The sequence below is a fragment of the Dipodomys spectabilis genome, unplaced genomic scaffold (assembly GCF_019054845.1).
Source record: "Dipodomys spectabilis isolate Male_0828 unplaced genomic scaffold, ASM1905484v1 ptg000373l, whole genome shotgun sequence".
Taxonomy (NCBI): domain Eukaryota; kingdom Metazoa; phylum Chordata; class Mammalia; order Rodentia; family Heteromyidae; genus Dipodomys; species Dipodomys spectabilis.
Window position 1 is genome coordinate 777596 of NW_024871050.1, and position 22447 is coordinate 800042.

Here is a 22447-nt window from a genome sequence, read left to right on the forward strand (position 1 = left end):
ATGATGAAAGAGGAAACAATCCAGAAAGTCTTCTGAGAAAGTTTTCTAGTTTAAGTCTTCATTTGACTTTTAGAATATCATCTGACCATCTCAGTGTGCTCTGCTGCTTAGGAGCTGATAAACTCATTCACAAATTCATCTCCATGTGTCTCAGGTGTAAGATTTGCTAGAGCTACTCACAGAACTCTGAAACAGGTTACCTTTCCTATGACTGACCTGACCTGTTTGGCTTAGTACAGATAGACACGTTCATATCTAAGTGGCTCTTTGGTCTTTAAGGGTCTCTATTAAAATGAAAATATCTGGGGGGATCATTCCTAAGCCCATAGTAAGATAAAATTGTAGCTCAATGATTAATTTGTCAAACTGGTTTTAGCCTTGATAGAGTTGAGATATATATGGACTTTTTTTTAAAAAAAAGTTTACATAAGGAGAGATATTCAAAAGGACGACAGATAGATCAAATTGAAATTCCCAACAATGTGCAGGTAGGGAAGTAGTGAAAAACAGAGGGAACCAACAGAGTATATGAGGGAACAAACAAGCATGAGCGGCTGTCATATTAACTGGAAGTAAAACTTTTAAAATGAAAAAATTCACCTGAGGGTGAAGAGAAGGAGGCACTGTGAAGTAGAAAGGAGAGGTTACAGACATTTAAAAACATATATTATGGGGGCCGGGAAGGTGGCTCAGTGGTAGAGCGCTTGCCTTGCATGCCTGAGGCCCTGGGTTCAATTCCTCAGCACCACATAAGCAAAAAGAAAAAAGCCGGAAGTGGCGCTGTGGCTCAAGTGGTAGAGTGCTAGCCTTGAGCTGAAGAGCTGAGGGACAGTGCCCAGGCCCAGAGCTCAGGCCCCACGACCGGAACCAAAAAAAAAAAACCATATATTATGTATTTATATATAAATAGCTTATTATCTGTGTGTATCTCTCTATAATTATATCTTTGTATCTATGTATGTATCTGTCTGTCTGTGTGTCTGTCTACATCACAGTCACAGTCAGATATCAACAGTTTATCAATTCATGTAGTGTCAAGCCAAAACTCTCTTCCTTTTCATTATTCATCTCCATTCATAAGATTCTTTTTTTTTTTTTTGTCGGTCGTGGGGCTTGAACTCTGGGCCTGGGCACTGTCCCTCAGCTCTTCAGTTCAAGGCTAGCACTCTACCACTTGAGCTACAGCGCCACTTCCGGTTTTCTGGTGGTTTATTGGAGATAGGAGTCTCATGGTCTCTCCTGCCCGGGCTGGCTTTGAACCACGATCCTCAGATCTCAGCCTCCTGAGTAGCTAGGATTACAGGCGTGAGCCACCAGCGCCCGGCTCATAAGATTCTTAATACTTTTCTTAACTATTAATAATTTTCTCAACTATTTCCTGTACTACTTTAGAAACAAAACTATAATTGTGTGGGGTGTGTGTGTGTGTGTGTGTGTGTGTGTGTGTGTGTGTGTGTGTGCCAGCCCTGGGGCTTAAAGTCAGGGTCTGAGCCAATTGAGCCACAGTTCCATATTCAGCTTTTGGAGATGAGAGTCTCATGGACTTCCTGCCAGGCTGGCTTCAAACTACAATCTTCATCTTATTCTCTTGAGATACTAGGATTACAGGTATGAACCATCAGTGCCCAGCTTTTGTTTTAGCACAATTTAGAAAACTTAAGAAAAGAGTCTATTATATTTATCTGTACTCCATATTGGAAGAAAGAATAATATTGAAACAATCTAAGATTTTGTTTCATGTTTTAAAACATTGTTCCCAAATTTCTTTGGATTCATTATTTTAGGGTAGGTCTGTTGGAAATAAACTCTGCTGATTTTCCTTCAGCTGAGGATAACAATTTCTTTTTTGTTCTTGATGATCTTTTTCATTGGGTATACATTTCTGATTTGAAGACTTTGTACCATTTTGATTGGTCTCCATAGTTACTGAAGAGAAACCTACTGTCTTTTTTGGGGGGGGTGGGGGCGGGGGTCCGGTCATGAGGCTTGAACTCTGGGCCTGGGCGCTGTCCCTCAGCTCTTCAGCTCAAGGCTAGCGCTCTACCACTTGAGCCACAGCGCCACTTCCAGCTTTTTTCTTTTGCTTATGTGGTGCTGAGGAATCGAACCCAGGGCCTCAGGTTTGCAAGGCAAGTGCTCTACCACTGAGCCACCTTCCCAGCCCCAAATCTACTGTCTTCTGAAGTGCTCTTTCCCCACAGATGATGTGGTGTTTTGCTCTGTCTGAAAATAGTTTGTTTTTTTTTTCCAAGATAGTTTCTGTCCATTTAGTTTTCTGAAATTCAACTATGATGTGTGTTGACATGGATTTCTTTGGTTTTATCCCATTTGAATTCACTCAGCTTCTTGAATCTGTAGGTTTGTGTCTTTGCCAAATTTGCAGAATAATATGACCATTATTTCTTCAAATATTTGTTTTCAATGATACAAATGTTAAGTTTTTTAAAAAAAATTTGTCACATAGACTATAAGAGTCTGTTCATTTTTTTCCAGTCTATTTATTCCATTGTTTAGATTGACAAGTTTCTGCTACATGTTCTTGTTCATGAATCATTTCCTCTGCTGCTCCTATTGCGCTGTTGAGCCCACCCATTGAGTCCCCACTGGCACTAGCACTGTTATGTTCTGACTGGCAAGTATAGATAGCTGGTAGGCAAGCCTTGTTTTTTTGAGCTATGGTTTATGCCCTAAGTAGTTTGAATTGGACTTGTAATACAGTTTTGGAAATGTATACAATCTGAGGGGTTTTCCCCTATACTTATTGACACCAGGTTTTAGTATGACATAGTGACTCAATTTTTTATGATCCACTCACACCCTTCTTGTATTTAACAGGAAGAACAGGGAGAAGTACTTTTTCATCTTGTCTTGGAAGTGGAAATTGCCTTGCTATAGTATTTTTGAGTCTAGAAACTCCTCACACAACTTCCCCTAAGACTCTGCAGCCTTTTATAGTGCCCTTGCACATTTCCCTATACAACTCTCCTTCAAGTGATATACTGGAAGCTAAATTCTGTGTTTTGTTATCCATTGTGTGGTCTGGGGCAAGGTCAATGAAGTTTCTGCATAATGACATTAGATTAGGGGCAACTACCATTCTTCCTGATGAGTTCCTTGACTTTCAATATTTTTCTATAACAGGTGAAATACATATGGGAGGTCAAGAACATTTTTATATGGAAACCCAAAGCATGCTTGTTGTTCCCAAAGGAGAGGACCAAGAATTGGATATCTATGTGTCCACACAGGGTCCCAGATACATACAGGTATGGATGTGGAAGGAAATGGCTGCACAATTTCTGTCAGCAAAATGTACCAAAAACATTTAGAGGTAAAAAAGTCATTTCTTCAGGAACCAAAGTAATATTGAATAAAAATAGCCGTATTGATTTGGATACTAATAGTCATACAATTTCCAAACCTCTGGAAGAATTTTACTGAAGCAAAGGCTTTTGTTTGTGGATCTGTGACATTAAAACAATGCAATCAGCACATAGCTTTTGCTCTGTTCTTGGCATTGAAAAGAAAGAAAAGAACAAAAGAGAAAATCTGCTTTCCAAAGTGTATTGCACTTAACTCACAGGAAGCCGATTAGAAAACAATATTAGATAAAGTGTGCCAGAAAGTCCCATGAAAAAGAAGCCTGAAAGTTGGCGTTATGGTCAGAAAAAGGTTGGTCAAAATGTAGGAGAAGAAAGGACATTTCCAGACAATTCCACAGCAAGATCTAAATTCACTCATTCCTTCACATGCCTGGCTTCTGTCCCATGACTACCACAATAACTGCCTAAACTGGTGTGGCTTATGGTTTAAGCTTCAGGGTGAAAGTTAGGGAGACAAAGCAGAGGAGTCTTAATTTAGAAGGTAATGTTCATCTAATCTTAGTACCAGAAGAGGAAGAATATGAAAATGAGGAGAATAAGGCCTTGGAGATGGTAGGACAATAAGAAGAACCAGATGAACTCCATCTTGGTTCTTTTCTGTTCTTCATTCCCAGCATGACCTTAGGGCAAACAAACTGATTTCATGAGTAACACGATAAAGAGGAGAGAAGTGCTCATTTTTTCAGTGGAAACAGAATAGAATTCAGGGGAAAAAAATAAGTTGAAGAGGCTTGGAAATCCAGAAAAATCTTTTTGCTTCAGTAAATTTATTCCTAGGGATTAGTGTGAAAGTGCACCTGGGTTGGTGTTCACAGGAAAAGAAATGCAAACACAGAATTATCTTCCACCTATTGATGGGCTACTTAATATTAACAATCGTCTGGCAATATCATTACAGTCAAATATGGTGAGATTAGTTGGAGAACATGGCAGGGTTATTGGTGGGTTTTCCCCCTGTTATTTAGCATAACCACATGATTTGTGTATCATGTACAGAATTACAGAATCACATGTATACTGCCCATCATATCACACTCATATTTCGATGACAGGTTCTTTTTGTTGAGGTTGTGGATTGTGACAGTGACGCTTACAATTAAGTCTTTACTGAAGATGAGTCAGATTAATGAAAACTATTATAATTCACAGGATATCGTTGCTTCAACCTTGAAACTCCCAGCTAACAAGGTCATGTGTCATGTAAGACGTGTCGGTGGGGCATTTGGGGGAAAGATAGTCAAAACGGGCATCCTGGCAGCCATCACTGCATTCACTGCCAGCAAGTAAGTGGAGGAAGACTGCTATATAAATAAAACAAAAAAGAAAATCAAGTCATGTGGAATATAAGAATTCTGGGTGAAGGATCATCTGGGCCAAGATTATTTAAAACGTGCATGATATCAAACACAAATAAGCTTATCACAAGCCCTTTGCTTTCTATTATCAATTTATATACAGTTAGAACCAAAATAAGAATCAATTATGAAAAAATGAAATAAAAAATATTAGCACACCTGCAAAGTTGACCAAAATCAATCCCAAACAGATGAGGTTACTTGACCTTAGTACCTTACACTGACCAGTATATGTATAGGTCTGTGACTCTTTGAAGCACATATAAGTATGTATATGCATATACATTCTGTTTTTTGAGTTAAATAGAGCATTTGCTTTTAGGCTTATTTATTTATATTGTTGTTTGCCTCAAAATATTACCATAGGAAATTACTTTTGTCACAGACACAACTAGAAGATGTAATTTCTTACTGAGAAATGTTGGTCAGTTCTTTTATCTTGAGAAACAAGAAGACCTTGATTCTAGACTTGTCCCTATCAGGAATTCTTAAAAGTCAGATACCACTTGTGCTCCTCCATTTATAACTAGTTTAATGTGTGGCCTTGGGATCACTTACCTTTGTACTTTCACAATGAGAAATATCACATAGCAATACCCTGGAGCCTTTGGTACCGAAGAGCCTCTCTCCCAAAGTAGCTAACATCAGGCGTATGCTCTAACCTGAAGCCAGGATGCAGTCAGAAGAGGCTGTGTGGGAGTAGGTTTGCTCTTCTGTGATGTGCATGGATATCACTCAAGCTCTCCCTAGAAGCTGCATGATGCCACATAATAACTACTTAATAAGAATTTTCTACCCTTTGCCTTTTTTTTTCTGTCTCAGACATGGTCGTGCAGTCCGCTGCGTTCTGGAACGAGGAGAAGACATGTTAATAACTGGAGGCCGCCACCCTTACCTGGGAAAGTTCAAAGTGAGTAGAAAACGGGTGGGAGTAGGTCTGAGGTTGCAAATAGAACATTACGTAAATGCGGAGGGCAGCATTTGACTAATCTAATGGGGAGTCACAATGGGCAGATGAACAAGTGGTATTCCTATTTAACTCTGTGTTCCTTGTGCTGCTTAATTACTGGCTGGCTCAAAAAAGCTTTTTCTGCTTTGCTCAAATGTGTCCATTAGAGAAAAAGTACTAGCTCAAATGTGTCCATTACAGTGGGAATAACCAGAAAACCTGTGAGTATATAAATTTATGAAAGTAGATCTGATACTGTATTTATTTTCACATATATAAGAGGTAAAGTAGAATAATTCTGATAACAACAGTGTTATGTGAAATTGTAATTATTTGCAAATGGGTTTTTCATTTTTAATGTATCAAGGGCATTCTTCTAAAACTGTATCCTATTTCCACGTAGCGAATAATTTTTTTTCTTTTTTTGTTGTGAAAATACTGTACAGAGGGGTTACAATTACATGGGCAAGATAATGAGTACATTTCTTATCAAGCATTGTAGCCTCCTCCTTTGTTTCCCCTTCCCATCCCTTCCCATCCTCCCCACCCTCCCACCCAATCCTCTTCCCCCACCCCCGCACCAAAGTTGTAAAGTTCGTTTTGAACATAACGACTTGTATATCTCATTGTTGCAATGGGTCCACCTGTATCCCTATTTAAACGATTTGTTTTTCCCCTTCCCCTCCACAAATTATACCGACGTCAAATACAGTGAAAGCAGGGATTATACTGTGGGGGAGGGGCATACAAAGCAACAAAGAAATAATCTTATAAATGTGTTAGAAACAATCGCATGAAAGAAAAAAAAAACATTTGAATACATATCTTAGGGTTCATTTCCCTAACCCATGTAGCAAATAATTATTCTTTTGTTTTAGAAGAGATCATTCTACTTGCCAGAGTGGTTAACTGTTTTGACAAACAACTAAAGACTCTCGGGATTTTAAATGTGTATTAAGTAATTTCTTATTCAAGTAACAGCCTAATGTCCCCAAGGAGGTGGTGGGGAGTGGGGAAGGGAAGACTTAGCCCCCCAAAACTCATTCAGGGATCCAAGTTTTCTTCATCTGGTGGCAACTAGTCCCCTCAGACTGTACCATCTAATATATAGCCAATAGGTGTATGTGACTATTGCAATTTATATTTAAATTTACTTTAATTAAAGAAAGTTAAGGGGCTGGGAAGGTGGCTCAGTGGTAGAGTGCTTGCCTTGCATGCCTGAGGCCCTGGGTTCGATTCCTCAGCACCACATAAGCAAAAAGAAAAAAGCCGGAAGTGGCGCTGTGGCTCAAGTGGTAGAGCACTAGCCTTGAGCTGAAGAGTTGAGGGACAGCGCCCAGGCCCAGAGTTCAGGCCCCATGATCGGACCCCCCCCCCAAAAAAAAGAAAGTTAAAATTCTGTTACACAGTTACACTAGCTATATTTTAAGCGCTTAATATCCATGCGTGGCTAATGGCTACCATATTTGACAAAGAACACAGAGAATATCGCTACCATTATAGGAAGTTCTATAGGATAGTTCTGTCCAGAGACTGAGTTTCCTACAGGATTATGCATAGCAGGCAGCAGCAAGGGAAGAGGGAGGAGATGGTGTCATGGGAGATGAATTTCAGGCACCAGACCTGTGAGGAGTGGACCTTACTTGAATTTAAATATCCTTGGCAATAACTTTGCCACCTATCTACAAGGGTGGTTAGGAAACATGGTCTTTCTGCGTATCTAGAACAAGACTACAGGATTTGTTGAATGCCTAACATTGTCTCTACCACAACAGGTATACCTACATACATATTTCTAGAAGCTAATAAAAATATCTCTTTCACACTAAGTTGAATTTTTAGCTTGATTTAGTTTTTTGTTTTTGTGGGGGTTTTGTTTTGTTTTGTTTTGTTGTCAGTTGTGGGCCTAAACTCTGGGCCTGGGCATTGTTCTTGAGCTTTTCAGCTCAAGGCTAACACTCAACCACTTGAGCCACAGTGCCACTTCTGGCTTTTTCTGCTTATGTGGTGCTGAGGAATCGAACCCAGGGCCTCATGCATGCAAGGCAAGCATTCTACCACTGAGCCACATTCCCAGCCCTTAGTTTAATTTTAAACGATTTATTAAGGTGAACTTTGTCCTGAGAAAATTATTTTGGGGGAGAAGTTGGGGAAGGAATGCCTTCCACAAAAGAATAAGGTTTTATTTTTAAAAAAGAATAAGGTTTACACATATGATGTCAGCATGGAAACACAGTAATTGCAGGGTAAAAGATGAAGTACACAAAGTAAATCTACGGGAAGAGATGCATATAAGTTGGAGTATGTTCAGAAGACTTCTAAGACAAGGTGAAGGCCTTCAAGAATAGAGGGGCAGAAAGAACACATATCAAGTAGTAAGATGAGTGAGAGTAAAAATACACAGACATAGAATGATCATGACACATTTGATATGAGAGTAAGGAGATGGAAGAATTAGAACTGAAAATACTGGAAATAAGACTGGCTGTGTGCATTGATGAGAGATTGAGGGGCCTAGAGACACAGAATGGAAAGTTAGTTTGATCTAATGTGAGAAAAATGAAAGATGACTTGATCACAAGTGCCATCACTGAACGTGGGTGTTTGGAGCAGTTTACATGATGATCACGAGAAGATGACCAAGAGAGAGGCAAGGACCAGGCCAGTAGGCCACCAGGACACAGATGCATTTAGACATGAAGCAGTTGGGTCTGATCCGAAGAGTGTAGAAAAGCTTGGCAAATACAATGGAGAATAAAATTATAAACATGGCTTGGAGGGTTCTAGAAGAAAGAAACCAGTTGGAGGGAGAGATCCTTGTGGAAGGAAGGACAATGATGATATCGTTTACATTAAATAGAAATGACAGAACATTTAAACAGAAATGTCCATTATCAGAGGACTTTATGGAAGACCCTGTATTATGGTTACTAAAGCCATCCTGGTGATGATTCATGCTAGGAAAAAATGTTTTCTAATGGAGAATAGTGTGAGGATAGACAAGAACAGTATTTATAATAGTAATATTAATGATTTATATGTAGACTGCTATGTATCAGTTGTGTGTCTATGTTGTCCATGTATTGCCTTAGTCATTTTCATTTCACAGAGAACCAGAGAGATTATATAGCTTTCCTAAAACTACTGAGCTAGCTTATATAGCTACATGTCAAGAAACAACTGTAAAATCTATCAAGAAACTTTTTCAATGTGTGGAAGATTCCCAAAGGGCAAAGCAAACTTCAGAGAGACTCCCCCCCCCCCCCCCCGCCAGTATCAAAGGCCATTTTTCTTCTTCTAGGTTGGGTTCATGAATGATGGCAGAATCTTGGCCTTGGAGATGGAGCATTACAGCAATGGAGGCAGCACCCTAGATGAGTCATTAATGGTAAGTGTGCAAGGCAATTCACTTTCTTTAACAAATATTGTATAAGATGGTCCAAGACATAAAATGTTCAATTTTAAACAATATTTGATTGTAAAAGTGTAGAGACCACATGCTGGAATAGTCTAATGTTACTGGTAATCACAGGTGGAGCCCAGCGATCTTGTGTTATTGCCACACTTTGAATACTTAGAACTCTGCTCTCAGGTGCACGCATTGGACAGACTTTCTCAATGTTGGCCTTCCTGAAATTTTGAACTACAAGATGTTTAGCAGAATCCGTGTCAATGACACCCTACCTTCCAGTCTTAACCAAAAATACCGTGAAATATTGCCAATTATCTCCCAAAGGTGTAGAGAGGGCTACCTATTTCTGAGAATCAATGCAATAGAACAAATACCTTTTTTTTCCTGTTTTCCATAAAATTTCATTCTGCAGACCTAGTGCTTAGGGCTTATGACTATTTCTGAGGCTTTTAGAAATATTTGAAGTGTAGAAATGAAAATATACTACTCTAAAATATATAAAGAAGAATGGTTTCAAAGGGAAACTTGCTCAGGTTCTTAAAAAAAATCACTTAGCTATTTAACTGGGGGAATGGTGTGTTTTAGGATGTTTGTTGAGATGTGGAAAGGAGATATAGAAAGGTCTCAGAATGGCAAAACAGGTACGGAAGGATAAGGGTCTTACCACATTGACTCTGGATTTCTCCAGGTGATAGAAATGGGACTTCTGAAAATGGACAATGCTTACAAGTTTCCCAACCTACGCTGTTTGGGTCGGGCATGCAGAACCAACCTGCCATCCAACACAAGTCTTCGTGGGTTTGGCTTTCCTCAGACAGGATTGATCACTGAGTTCTGTATTACAGAAGTGGCATCCAAATGTGGTTTATCCCCTCAGCAGGTAACATAATCAATTTCACTATTAAAAAATGTCAGCTGGGAAAGTGGCTCAGTGGTAGAGTGCTTGCCTCGGATTCAATTCCTCATATAAACAGTAAAAGCCGGAAGTGGCACTGTGGCTCAAGCGGTAGAGTGCTTGCCTTGAGCTGAAGAGCTCAGGGACAGCGCCCAGGCCCAGAGTTCAAGCCTCACTACCGAACAACAACAAAAAAAGTCAACTGTCTGACATGGGAGGACTGCTGGGGGTCATTCAGGATGAAGAAATTGAGATCCAATGAGATAAAGGTTTGTCCCAGGTCATCCAGTCAGCTAGTTAATACACATTAAGAAGATAGCAATCCTGTCTTATTCAGACTTCTCTAAACCCCTGGAAATAGGATTTTGAGGAGTAAACATTGTTTCTTGCCCATTGAGTGAGAAATTTCTATTGGCTGGAGTTTGTATTTGTTCATTTTTCCATTATCATAACAAAATATTCCTGGCTGGATTATTATGTAAGTAGCAGAAGTCTGTTTCTCACAGTTGTGGGGGCTCAGGAAAATGGTGCTGGATTCTGCTTGGCTCTGGTGTGACTGGATAGAGCTAGACAACTTGGTTGCCAATTCTGGAAACACAAGAATGCTACTCAATGCTTCAAATGTCTTGGAGTAGAATCTTCTAATTTCTTTGTCCTTCTTGACATCAGTTATACTTACTCTTCCCTCTATGTTTGGGAAGTAAGGGGTCTTTGTGGTGTGTGTGTGTGTGTGTGTGTGTGTGTGTGTGTGTGTGTGTGTGTGTGTGTGTGTGTGTGTGCATGTGTGTAGGTCTTGGGGCTTCAACTCAGGGCCTAGGCATCAACTCTGAGCTTTTTTGTTCAAGGCCTACTGCTCTTCCACATGAGCCTGTTTTGTTTGTTTGTTTTAATTGTGAAAATACCATACAGAAGGGTTACAATTATGTGGGGCAAGGTAATGAGTACATTTCTTATCAAGCATTGTTGCCTTCTCCTTTGTTTCCCCTTCCCATCCCTTCCAATCTTCCCCCACTCCTCCCCTTTCCCCCCCCCCCCACCAAAGTTGTAAAGTTCTACAACTTGTACATCTCGTTGTTGCAATGGGTCCACCTGTATCCCTATTTAAATGATTTGTTTTTGCCCTTCCCCTCCACAAATTATACCAACATCAAATACAATGATTTTTTTGGTGGTTAATCAGAGATAAGAATCTGAAGGACTTTCTCAATTTGATTGACTTCAAACCACAGTCCACAGGTCTTAGTCTCCTAAGTATCTAGGATTACAGTCATGAACCAATGATTCTTAGTTTGTAAGGGATTTCATTGTTCTATAGCATCTGGATAATCCAAATCACTTTGCCTGGATATCTTTCAACAAATGGCCACAAATGCAACTAGCATTAAGAGTCAGCAGGGCTATGGTGACCTATATAGAAAGATAAGCAAAGAATTCCTTCCTTTGAACTCACAAGAGCAGCATTGATCCATGTAGGTGCATGCTAATAGAATCTAGAGTGAAAGATGAGAACCTGTGCCTTGGGAAAGGCTTCAGGAAGAATTAGGTGGAACCCAGCTTGGAATTTAGAGGATGGACAGAACTAGACCAGAAGAACAACACATAGATGAAACTAATCTATTGAGTTGCTTTGTGCCTTTAATCTCTTTTCTTCTTTCATAGGTTCGAACAATAAATATGTACATGGGAATTGATCAAACACCCTACAAACAAGAGATTAATGCCACACGTCTAATCCAGTGTTGGAGAGAATGTCTGGCTAAGTCTTCCTTCTCCCTGAGAAGAGCCACAGTGGATAAGTTCAACAGAGAGAATTACTGGAAGAAGAAAGGACTGGCCATAGTCCCACTGAAATTTCCTATTGGAGTTGGCTCTGTTTCCATGGGTCAGGTTAGTTCTTCATACACTTGTGGGAATACAGCTGGAATCTGCATAGACAAAGCCAAGGGGTTGGAAAAGGTTTCTGCTGTGTGGGATTAACCATTAGCTTACGATATCCACTTCTTAAATGTCAGCAATGTTGTTAGCAAAGCTAGCTTTACTCCAGAGAAGATAAGGGCTCCTCTGTTTACATTTCTACATGTGGTGAAATAATTCTTGATCATAAATTAGAAACCTGAGACTTTCGTCTGATACTGGCAATAAACAGCGGAGACAACTTCCCTAAGCCTGGACTGCCCCTGGGTGAAGTAGGAGGGTGGGAGCAACACTCCTCTCCCAGGAGGCTGCACGGAATTTGGGAGGATTGGATAAACTAAACTCAGAAACTAAAAACATTCAAAAAACGTTTTAATCAAGCAAAAAAGGTCAGATAAGTTGATGTTAGGAAAATGAACCCTAAGATATGTATTCAAATGTTTTTTTTTCTTTCATGCAATTGTTTCTAACGCATTTATAAGATTATTTCTTTGTTGCTTTGTATGTCCCTTCCCCACGGTATAACCCCTGCTTTCACTGTATTTGATGTCGGTATAATTTGTGGAGGGGAAGGGGAAAAACAAATCATTTAAATAGGGTTACAGGTGGACCCATTGCAACAATGAGATGTACAAGTCGTTATGTCGAAAATGAACTTTACAGCTTTGGTGGTGGGGGGGAGGAGGGAATAGGAAAAGGAAACAAAGGAGGAGGCTACAATGCTTGATAAGAAATGTACTCATTATCTTGCTCATGTAATTGTAACCACTCCGTACAGTATTTTCACAAGAAAAAAATATCCACTTAAAAAAACTTTTTAAAACACAACTTTAGGACTTTGTTCACTACAATGCTATTAAGGGTATGAAAAGGAAGACTGGGAATCTGCTCCACAGCTTCTTACAGACCCCTCAATGCTAAATACCATTTGCTGTTCCCACCTCTTTATTCTTGAATGAAACTTAACCCTAACAGCTGGTAAAGGGCTGCTATGTTTTAGCTCATTGTGTAGCTGTGGTGAGAACTCTCATTATCTATGCTCTTGCATGTATACATGCAAAGATTTTCCTGGATGCATACACATAAATAAATGTAAATATCCAGTGCAAAAGAATGTCCTTCCTCCATTCCATATCCACCCATCCATTGTACAGTGAACCTAGCAGAGCTCTGGTTCCATCCTTACAATGTTTACATGCAATTTTTATTGAGAATGACAAGCAGGTATTAAATCCTACTCTTGCCACTCCTTGCCTGGTTATGACAGTAAAAATGAACACTGAGCCATTTAGCCACTTGCACAATATTTACTTAGGGGTGGGAGAAAGAGTCCAGAAACCATGGCTGAGAAACAAAGGGAAATATGATTATATAGCCAAATGCCATTATTTCAGAGGGGAGCAGAGCAAAGGAAGCTCCCACTGGGAAAGGGGTTTGTAAGCAGTGACTCTTGTTGTACACTTTTGGGATAAGCCTATTTGCTGGCAGCTAGCAAAGAGATCAGTAAAGACCATTTGCCCTGGAGCACAGTGGTCAGGATCTTGGGGAAAATTCTCTCTGTTTTGCAAGTCCCATAGTTGGCAGAAACTGGACCAAGGTTAGAATTCAGGTCTGGGCACTTCCCAACGTTCTCTTCCCAAGCCATCCTTTGATGGGGACTGAGGGATTCAGTACAACCATAAAAGGTACTAGGCAAGAGCCAGCAGGACAAATGCATCCTCAGAGGCTACAAAGAAGCTCCACCAGTATCCTTCTGTGCTTAAAAGGCTTGCTCAAGGCTGAAGAGAAGAGCTTGAGACCAGAGTCAGGCTTCTTTCTTGAAGGCACATCCTGAAAGCCTCGGTCCTGCAGCAAGACAGAGGCAGGAACTCGAAATGTTTGATGTTACTTCTACTTCTCTGTAGAAGATCTTGGGCTGGGGTTTGCAATGTCCCACTTGTCTAGTCTCTCTATTGTGATTCATTCTACTTTATGTGGAGGGAAACGGAACCTATCTCAATTTATTCTCTTATCCAAAGTCATCCAGGTAGTGAGTAACCAAACAAAGACGTGACCTCAGATCCCACACTGTCCCACCCCTAAACTGAAGTAGCCCTTGCCCAATAGCTGAGGGGGTTAAATGCATGTCACCAAAATATGCTTCATCCCTACACTGTGACCTCTGAAGGACACAGATTGTAGCTAATTAACCTCTGTGTTTCCAGGACATTTTTCCGTACAGCACCTGGCACAGAGTAGGAGCCCAAATTGTGAATGCTTTTGGTATATGGGGAAGCTTCAGAATTAGAGCTAACTTCACCAATACCAGAAATTCTTGCTTAAGATTTAAATTTCACTCAACTAAACTCCTCTATTTATATTGGAGAGCCATGTGGTCCATTCCTTTATTTGTGCTGATTTTATAGATGAAGCTTTGTGAAAGTATCTTTTGTGATGCTCACAATGAGCCATCCAGTGGTGCCACTTAACTGAACCAAATTTGACCTTGTTAATAGCCTGAGGCCAGTTGCGCACCATGTGGAACAAATTACCCAGCAGTCTTCAACAGAAAGGCTGCCCTGGACTTGCAGGCAGAGTGCCGTCACCAGCAGGCTCACACAACAGAGGACACACACACGCGCACACACACACACACACACACACACACACACACACACACACACAGAGCCCAATTGCATGTCAGTCAAGCCACAGATCTGGGAAAACTTAGTTTGCAAACTTAAAAAACAGATCAGATCATTATGTTCTGGCAAATTCATCTGTTGAACATTTCTTGGGCAATTATTGCATGTGAAACTCTGTGTCACATGGCATGAGGACAGTAAAGTGTGACCAAACAGAAGCTAGCATCAGCCCCGACCCCCTTGCCTCTGGCATCACCTGGCATCTGATGCACAGCTCCAGGGACAGTGTGGTCTCTTGTGGGGTGATCACAAGGCGGAACTCACGTCAGCCCTGGCTCAGCTTAGGTAATACGTGTTATGTCAGGCATGAAAAAATTTGATTTTTAAAGAAAGTGTTTTACTTGATATAAATGTGATCATATCAACCACAGAAGAGTTTCTCTGTGTTCTCTATCTTTCTCTGCTTAGGCTGCTGCCCTGGTCCATATTTACCTAGATGGCTCAGCTCTGGTCACTCATGGTGGAATCGAAATGGGGCAGGGTGTCCACACTAAAATGATTCAGGTAAGAATGCAAATTGCTGGATTTTATTGGCATTTCCTTGCATATGTGTTCATGAGGTAGAAACTATGAATGTATATTTTCCGTTCTGAAAGAATGGGAGACTGGTTTTCATAGTTCAAGCTACTAATCTCTGAGAAGAAACTTTGTAATAAACAAGTCAAGTTTATAACTGAGGACCAGAAGTAACAAGTCTTTATTGCTAAAGAAGGTAGCAGTGAGGTGTTACTTGCTTCTCTCCTTTAAACATATTAACTACTATTTTTAAATTTCTTTTTCTTGAGCAATGAAATAATATGTAAATTCTGATGTGGTACACTATTTCTTGTCCTTCTATATTAAGTGCTTGAACCATCTAATACAAATCAAGTTTGATTCTTGTAGTTAAACACTGCTAGTTTTCCTAGTTTCCTTTGAGATCATTTATTTTAATTTTAAACTAGTTTCTGTTTTGCTAATCATTGATAGTAACATCATAAGCCATAAAGCATTCAAAAGAGGCAGAAAATTAAAAGACAAAAAGGACACGATTCCACAATTTAGCAGTATTTATTACCTTGAGGTCTTTCCTTTCTCAAAAAAGAAAAGGTTAACATGTTATTTGGGTAACTTTATGGCTTTTTCCCCATCTAATCTTACCAAGGTGACTACTTTGTCCTGTCATTACGAATTGTTGGGGCTGAGCTATAGCTCAGTGGTAGAAGCTCATACTTAGCACGTGTAAAGCCCTAAGTTTCATCGCTAGCCCTACAAAAAGAGAATTGTTAATAATTTCCTTTCCTTTCCCTTCCCTTTCTTTTCCTTTCTTCATTTTGGGGGTGAGGTGCAGTGTTTGCATTATAAGGCATTTATGTTGAGAACTTATGTGCTCTGGTAGATGCCTTCTTCTTGGACAGTTATGGGCAAACTCTAGCAAGCCACCCTGCTACCAGGAAAGAGTATTTTGGATCAAATGAGGTCAGCAATGTGGCTTGTTCTGGTATTATAAATAAAAAAACAAAGCAGCCTTCTAAGCCCTGTGTTGACACTCAGCCCCAGTACCATATCCTCCTTCTTGGGATGCTCATGTTTACTGAGCCTGCTGTCCTTTCTCACAAGAGAAGCTTATTTCTGGGGCATCTCCAGAAACGTACATAGGAGAGAAGCATCAATTCTATTTTTGATAATGGGGAATTTGCTAGAATTTTGCAGAGGATTGCGGTAGGTGTAGCAAGAATAGTTGGAGTATGGAGATGTGATTATAAAAATTCAAATGAAACATTTCTGCCTGTCTTGGCTTCCCCTCCTCTCCGGGAGGCTCTCATGCATAAGAAAATGACAGAGAAAGAAAGTGTGTCCAACTTGGAGCCCAGATTGGCTATAGGGTCTTTAGAAAAAGAGAAATTTTCTGCCAGGTGCTGGTGCCTCAAGCCTGTAATCCTAGCTACTCAGGAAGCTGGGATCTGTGGATTGTGGCTCAAAGCCAGCCCAGGCAGGTAAGTCTGTGATTATTATCTTGGACCACCACAAGTTCAGAAGTGAAGCTGTGGCTTAAGTGGTAGAGTGAAAACACTAAAAGATAGTGCCCGGTGTCTGAGGTGAAGCCCTCGCACTGTCCATCAAAAAATGGGGGAGCTTCCTGTGCCTTCAAGAACTCATGACTCCGCAGCCTATCCCCATCCTTTGTACAGTGTGCACTGGTGCCTGGGTCTACAACCAGCCATGGTATAAGGAAATAAACTCTCTCCAAAAACCCAGGTGGCCAGCCGTGAATTAAAGATGCCGATGTCAAATGTCCACCTGCGTGGGACAAGCACAGAAACGGTGCCTAACACAAATATCTCTGGAGGGTCTGTGGTGGCAGACCTTAATGGGCTGGCAGTAAAGGTAAAAACCACGTCTGTGACATCAAAGTCCTTAGAGTTCCCAGAGCCAATCTGTAGTTGGGCTCAGACGTAACATTCGCCCTTCTCCTGCCTCTCTCCTCCAGTGTCAAGCTCAATCGGGGCTATAGCACCCAGCCGTTTGCCTGTGCTGCAAACACACCTCTATTTCTCCCTGGCTCTTGACATTTAACTGGTCAGCAGTCCTTCTAACTCTGTCAGAAATGTCTGTAGATCTTTCCCCTGCCATGTTATGTTATTATCACCTTGAGTCAGACTCTTACCACAGATTTGAAAATGGTTTCTGTCTTTCTACCCCAGCTCTGTTGTCTTCCACTCGGGCTTCTTGCTACCCCAGCAAACTTCCCTGTAACGTAAGACTACATTTGAAAGCAGTGGTTTGTGGTTTGTCAACCATTTTTTCTGTTAATTCCTAACTTAGCATGGCTTCTAAGGTTCACACCTGATACGTGCATGTGCATGCCTGTACCACAGGGCACTTCCACTTCACCCTCTTATGGGGTGGTCTCCTGCTTGTCTGGGTTTCTGCAGCCCTCTTAAATAAGCCCACGGGAGGACATTCCATGTTGTTTTGAAACTGGCATCTGCGTGAAATTGTGATGATGATTTGAATTTAAAACATAATCTCTAATTCCTAGGATGCTTGTCAAGCTCTTATGAAGCGCCTTGAACCCATCATCAACAAGAATCCTGGAGGAACTTGGAAAGACTGGGTGAGAATTGTAGATTCTCAGTATTTTTTGTTAGATAAAAATGAGGCGATTACAAAAATAGTTGAAGGGCTACCATCATTACAAAATGAGAATCAGAGGCCTTCTTCATGTAAAAATCCTATCAGAATATAATGGAAGAACTCTTTCATCCGAGAGATGTTTCTATTATAGAAAAGAAAAAGTTATTTCTGTCATAACTCCTGCTTTAGAATTAATGAAGCGAAGAGCTAATGAACTAAGAACTAAGCTAGAACTAATGAATGTTGCATCCTGTAAAACCTACTTTCTGGTACTTTCTGTTGATTCTTTTGATTCCACTATTCCTAACATAGAAAAGCAACAGTGGAATCACCTCTATGAAGGTAAAAAGCATGCAGGTACTCTAACATAAATAGAAAGCAGGCCCCTGAGTATGTGTGTAGCAGGCACTGACATGGAAATGCCTTCTTCTTCTGGTACACTTACACTCTAGTTGAAAGAGAAGCCACACATTCTGAGGTCAACTAGCAAACATTTTAAACTAATAGACTACAAATTACCAAATGGTATGGAATGTATTTGTAAAATCTGAGACCATGTGTAATGATTACTATGGAATATTACTTTTGCATGGGTAAAATCCCGGTCTAGCTGGGTACTGGTGATTCACACCTATAATCCTAGCCACTTAGGAGGCTGAGACCTGAGGATTGCTGATTAAAGCCAGCCTAGGCAGGGAAGTCCATGAGACTCTTATTAACCATTTAAAAAGCCGGAAGTGGAACTGTAACTGAAGTAGAGATCTAGCTTTGAGGAATAAAAGCTCAGGGACAGCTCCTAGGCCCTGAGTTAAAGCCTTAGGACTGACATATACTCCTCTTTCCCAGCACACACACACACACACACACACACACACACACACACACACACACACACACACACACACAGAGTCCTATTCAAGTATTATTTAGTGAGTTTCACTTAGAAATGATTCCAAGGCTGAGGAGTGGGGTAGCCCAGTAGTAAAACATGTACTTAGCATTTTCGAGACCCTGGATTCAATCCCCATCACTATCCCCCAAAAGTTTTCTATTTTTTCATCAAGACTCATTCTGTAGTTCCTATTTATGAAAGCTCTCCATCTTTTCTGGGCATCCTTGTTTCTGCCTTTGCCCTGTACTGTGCAACCCCCTAAAAGCTGAAAGTGGCTGGATGAAGAAAGGTGTAGGAAAGTCTGTTCTCCACCACCCATGGCACAATGCTGATGGTCAACTCTCTCCTTGGCCTTCTGTAATGGTTACATGGCTTACCTTCTCTCCTAGACCTGAAGACTTGGCCCTAAGAGTCATTTTTCCATTTAGTACTCAATTGTATGCACTTGCAGAGTCAGGGAACCATTTACTGTAAATGGTTCAATTTAGCAAAATTATTCTCCTCTACTGAAACTGCTACAGATATATGATATCAAAATTGAACACACAACCAGCCATTGTTTCCTAAAATGGCCTGTGCTAATAGGCTAAGTCTTTCCAGATGACTGAATGAATTTGCTCATAAGCAGAATATGTATTGATCACTATCATCAAGTCTATAAGTTTAACATACCCTGGAGGTCATTTACTGTAATCATATGCACTGAACAAACACTATTACTACTTTCAGTGAACCACAAATGCTTGTGTGGATGGACAGTGTTAAAAGGAACAGATTCATCTCAGTTCTGCCTAGTTATTGCCACTGATAGTTTAACACATGATCAAAATTGAAGTCTTGAGGAAATCTCTCTGCAAAACACCCTTTTTTTCCCTTCACAGGCACAGGCTGCTTTTGATGAAAGCATTAGCCTTTCAGCTGTTGGATATTTCAGGTAAGTATTCTTTTTAAATCAGTTTCATGTTATGGAAAACAAATGGTATCTTGAGGAAGAGTTTTAGTTCTGTTTGCAATTTGGCATACATTGATTTTGTACCTTCAATTAACCTACTGTTATAAAGAGTAATTAGCTACTAATTCATCCAAGTGTCCCAATAGACTTCTGCTAGGAAAAACATGCATATAAATGAAAACCAGTTGAATGATAATTCAAATCCTAGTGAGTGGTATGATAAGATTCTCGAGGAATTGTGTGGAATCCAGATCAGTGGTTGACTCTGTGGGAAACACCTTTGGTTCCCTTGAGTTAAGAAACAAATGAGGAGGGATACAAGTTAAACTGCACTTATGACAGGAGCTGTTCACATCCCCTAGACTGGCAGAAGGAAATTTGATGACAACTCTGTGGTGTCAAGATGTGAATCAATGAGAAATGACACACTTTGGAGAATAGTTTATCTGATTATTTAATGGAGAGCTGATGCCATCAGAAAACAGGGTGATAAGAGAGGGTCTTAACCTCATTTTGTTGTGGCAGTCCTGGGGCACTGACTGATGAGCAGGAATGGGCATTGGAAGCATTTGTAATGGACATCTCCCGGCTTGGGGAACCAGATGACTGTTGGTAGAGAGGACTAATTCCCTGACATTCACCTGGAATCCTTACAAAAAGGAGAGTGGGGAATAGGCCATAGAGTCTGATAGTAAGGACTTAGAATGAGATCCAGGGACAAGCCTCTCAGACAGAGGTGAATCCTGGAGTCAGGAAATCAAACAAATCAAGCAAGTATGTACCTTTAACATAGTGACTGATGTGAGATAGAGGTTGAATACCCCCAATCTGATGATAGTAAGATTACATTACATTGGCTATAGGCAGTAGGACAAGTAGTTATAAAGTAAGTATATAAACCTCTAGGAGTAAGGATTCACTGATTAGGAATAACTGGTGTTTTTATTCAACAATACAAGTTGAATAGGAAAGATGCAAGTACTTAGTTTTTCAGTACATTTACAAAGTATATGTTATGGGTATTCATATCACCGTACAAGTGTATTCCTCTGACTGCTCAGCTCCTATAGTCTGTTCAGTCATCGTAGTCTGTGATTACTTGATCATTTAACAATGTTCCTCAAGAATGTGTTTGTTTCAGGGGTTATGAGTCAAATATGGACTGGGAGAAAGGTGAAGGGCATCCCTTTGAATACTATGTCTATGGAGCTGCCTGTTCAGAGGTTGAAATTGATTGCCTGACAGGGGATCATAAGGTCGGTACTACTGAAAATGTCTTCCAATGTACTTGCATGCACCTGAAGTTTACACTTACCATTTATTGGAGGAAAATGTGATTTCTCTATATTACTTGGAGAAAATAGTCACGTACCAACTTACCTTTCAAACAATGGGTAGTTCTTCTAAGTTTCCCCATTCTTCTTTTTTTTGGGGGGGGTCCAGTCGTGGGGCCTGAACTCTGGGCCTGGGTGCTGTCCCTCAGCTCTTCAGCTCAAGGCTAGCGCTCTACCACTTGAGCCACAACACCACTTCTGGCTTTTTTCTTTTTGCTTATGTGGTGCTGAGGAATCGAACCCAGGCCTCATGCATGCAAGACAACTGCTCTACCACTGAGCCACCTTTCCAGCCCTCCCCATTCACCTCTTATATGATAATGTTGAATGATTGCATAGGTACCCATAATCTGCAAGCAATCACCAAAGCCAGCCCAGGGCAGGCAATGGCCAGGCTAGGAAATACTTTACCCAGATAGGTTCTTCTGTTTATATAGCTTTAGGGATTCCGTTTTTCTTCTTGGGTCTTTAGCAGTAAAAGAAGTTATTTACTTGTCCTGTCAATAATAATAAATAATGATTAATAATTAAATAGAACTTCAGGGACCCTCACAAATGTTTTGTGGCCAAACTATTAGGCTAGTAATAATATAGTCCAAAACCATACCCAGAAGCAAGTTGTAGTTCTTGATATACATATATATATATGTATATATATATATATATATATATTCTTTGATTTGACATCTTAGATTGTAATATGTTTTCATTCACAGTGTCCTCTCATGTTGTATTTACTTAACATGACCATAAGCTTAATCTTGGAAATTATGCATAACTTTATTGAATCTGCATGGCTTGTCTGGATTCTTACTCAGTCTAGATTTATTTCAGGGAATTTTGGACTAGGGAAAAGCAAAGTCACTCTAAACATAGCTCTCTAGTTTGAGGGAATTCTCTCACACTGATTTCTAAATCCCTGTATCTTCAAATAAAAGCAAAACATATTGGAGTTTTTTTTTTATATTTTGTATATACCTTGGTTTTATTAGGATCTAAGAATGAGTTGGTAATTAATCTTCTGCATTGGGTGTAATGGTGCATTCTGTAATCCCAGCATTTGAAAGGATGAAGCAGGAGAGTAAGAATTTGAGGCCAGTCTAGGCTATAGGGAGACTTTGCAAAAAAAGAAAGAAAGGAAGAAAGAAAGAAAGAAGGAAGGAAGGAAGGAAGGAAAGAAAGAAAGAAAAAGAAAGAAAGAAAGAAAGAAAGAGAAAGAAAGAAAGAAAGAAAGAGAAAGAGAGGAAGAAAGGAAGGAAGGAAGGAAAGAAGGAAGGAAGGAAGGAAGGGGAGAGGGAGAACAGGAAGGAAAGAAGGAAAAAATAAAGAATGAAGGACAAAAAAGTTCTCATAACTTGAACAATCTTAAGAGCTGTGATAAATAATCTAATCGTAAAAACTAGAGCTGAAGTTCAGATTAGGTATTAGTGGCAGGCAGAATATCATCATGTGAGATTCTCCCAGAAGGCTTCCCTTGGAGGCCTGTATCTCCACCATTTTCTTTGTGTTAGTAGAATTTCCCTCATCCTTGAAAATTTGTTCTCACCTGAATGCACACCT

The 22447-nt window shown here is 40.2% G+C and overlaps 1 protein-coding gene across 1 annotated transcript in view; it reads left to right on the forward strand.

The window, feature by feature from the left end:
• The window catches only part of Aox1 (aldehyde oxidase 1), a 64137-nt gene that overhangs the window by 35866 nt on the left and 5824 nt on the right, over positions 1 to 22447 (forward strand). The window contains exons 21-31 of the mRNA XM_042667002.1: positions 3142 to 3266; positions 4533 to 4666; positions 5561 to 5648; positions 8989 to 9075; positions 9788 to 9979; positions 11654 to 11881; positions 15001 to 15096; positions 16831 to 16959; positions 17615 to 17689; positions 19483 to 19535; positions 20695 to 20809. Coding sequence (XP_042522936.1) covers positions 3142 to 3266; positions 4533 to 4666; positions 5561 to 5648; positions 8989 to 9075; positions 9788 to 9979; positions 11654 to 11881; positions 15001 to 15096; positions 16831 to 16959; positions 17615 to 17689; positions 19483 to 19535; positions 20695 to 20809 — 1322 coding nt within the window. The remainder of the gene's footprint in view (positions 1 to 3141; positions 3267 to 4532; positions 4667 to 5560; positions 5649 to 8988; positions 9076 to 9787; positions 9980 to 11653; positions 11882 to 15000; positions 15097 to 16830; positions 16960 to 17614; positions 17690 to 19482; positions 19536 to 20694; positions 20810 to 22447) is intronic.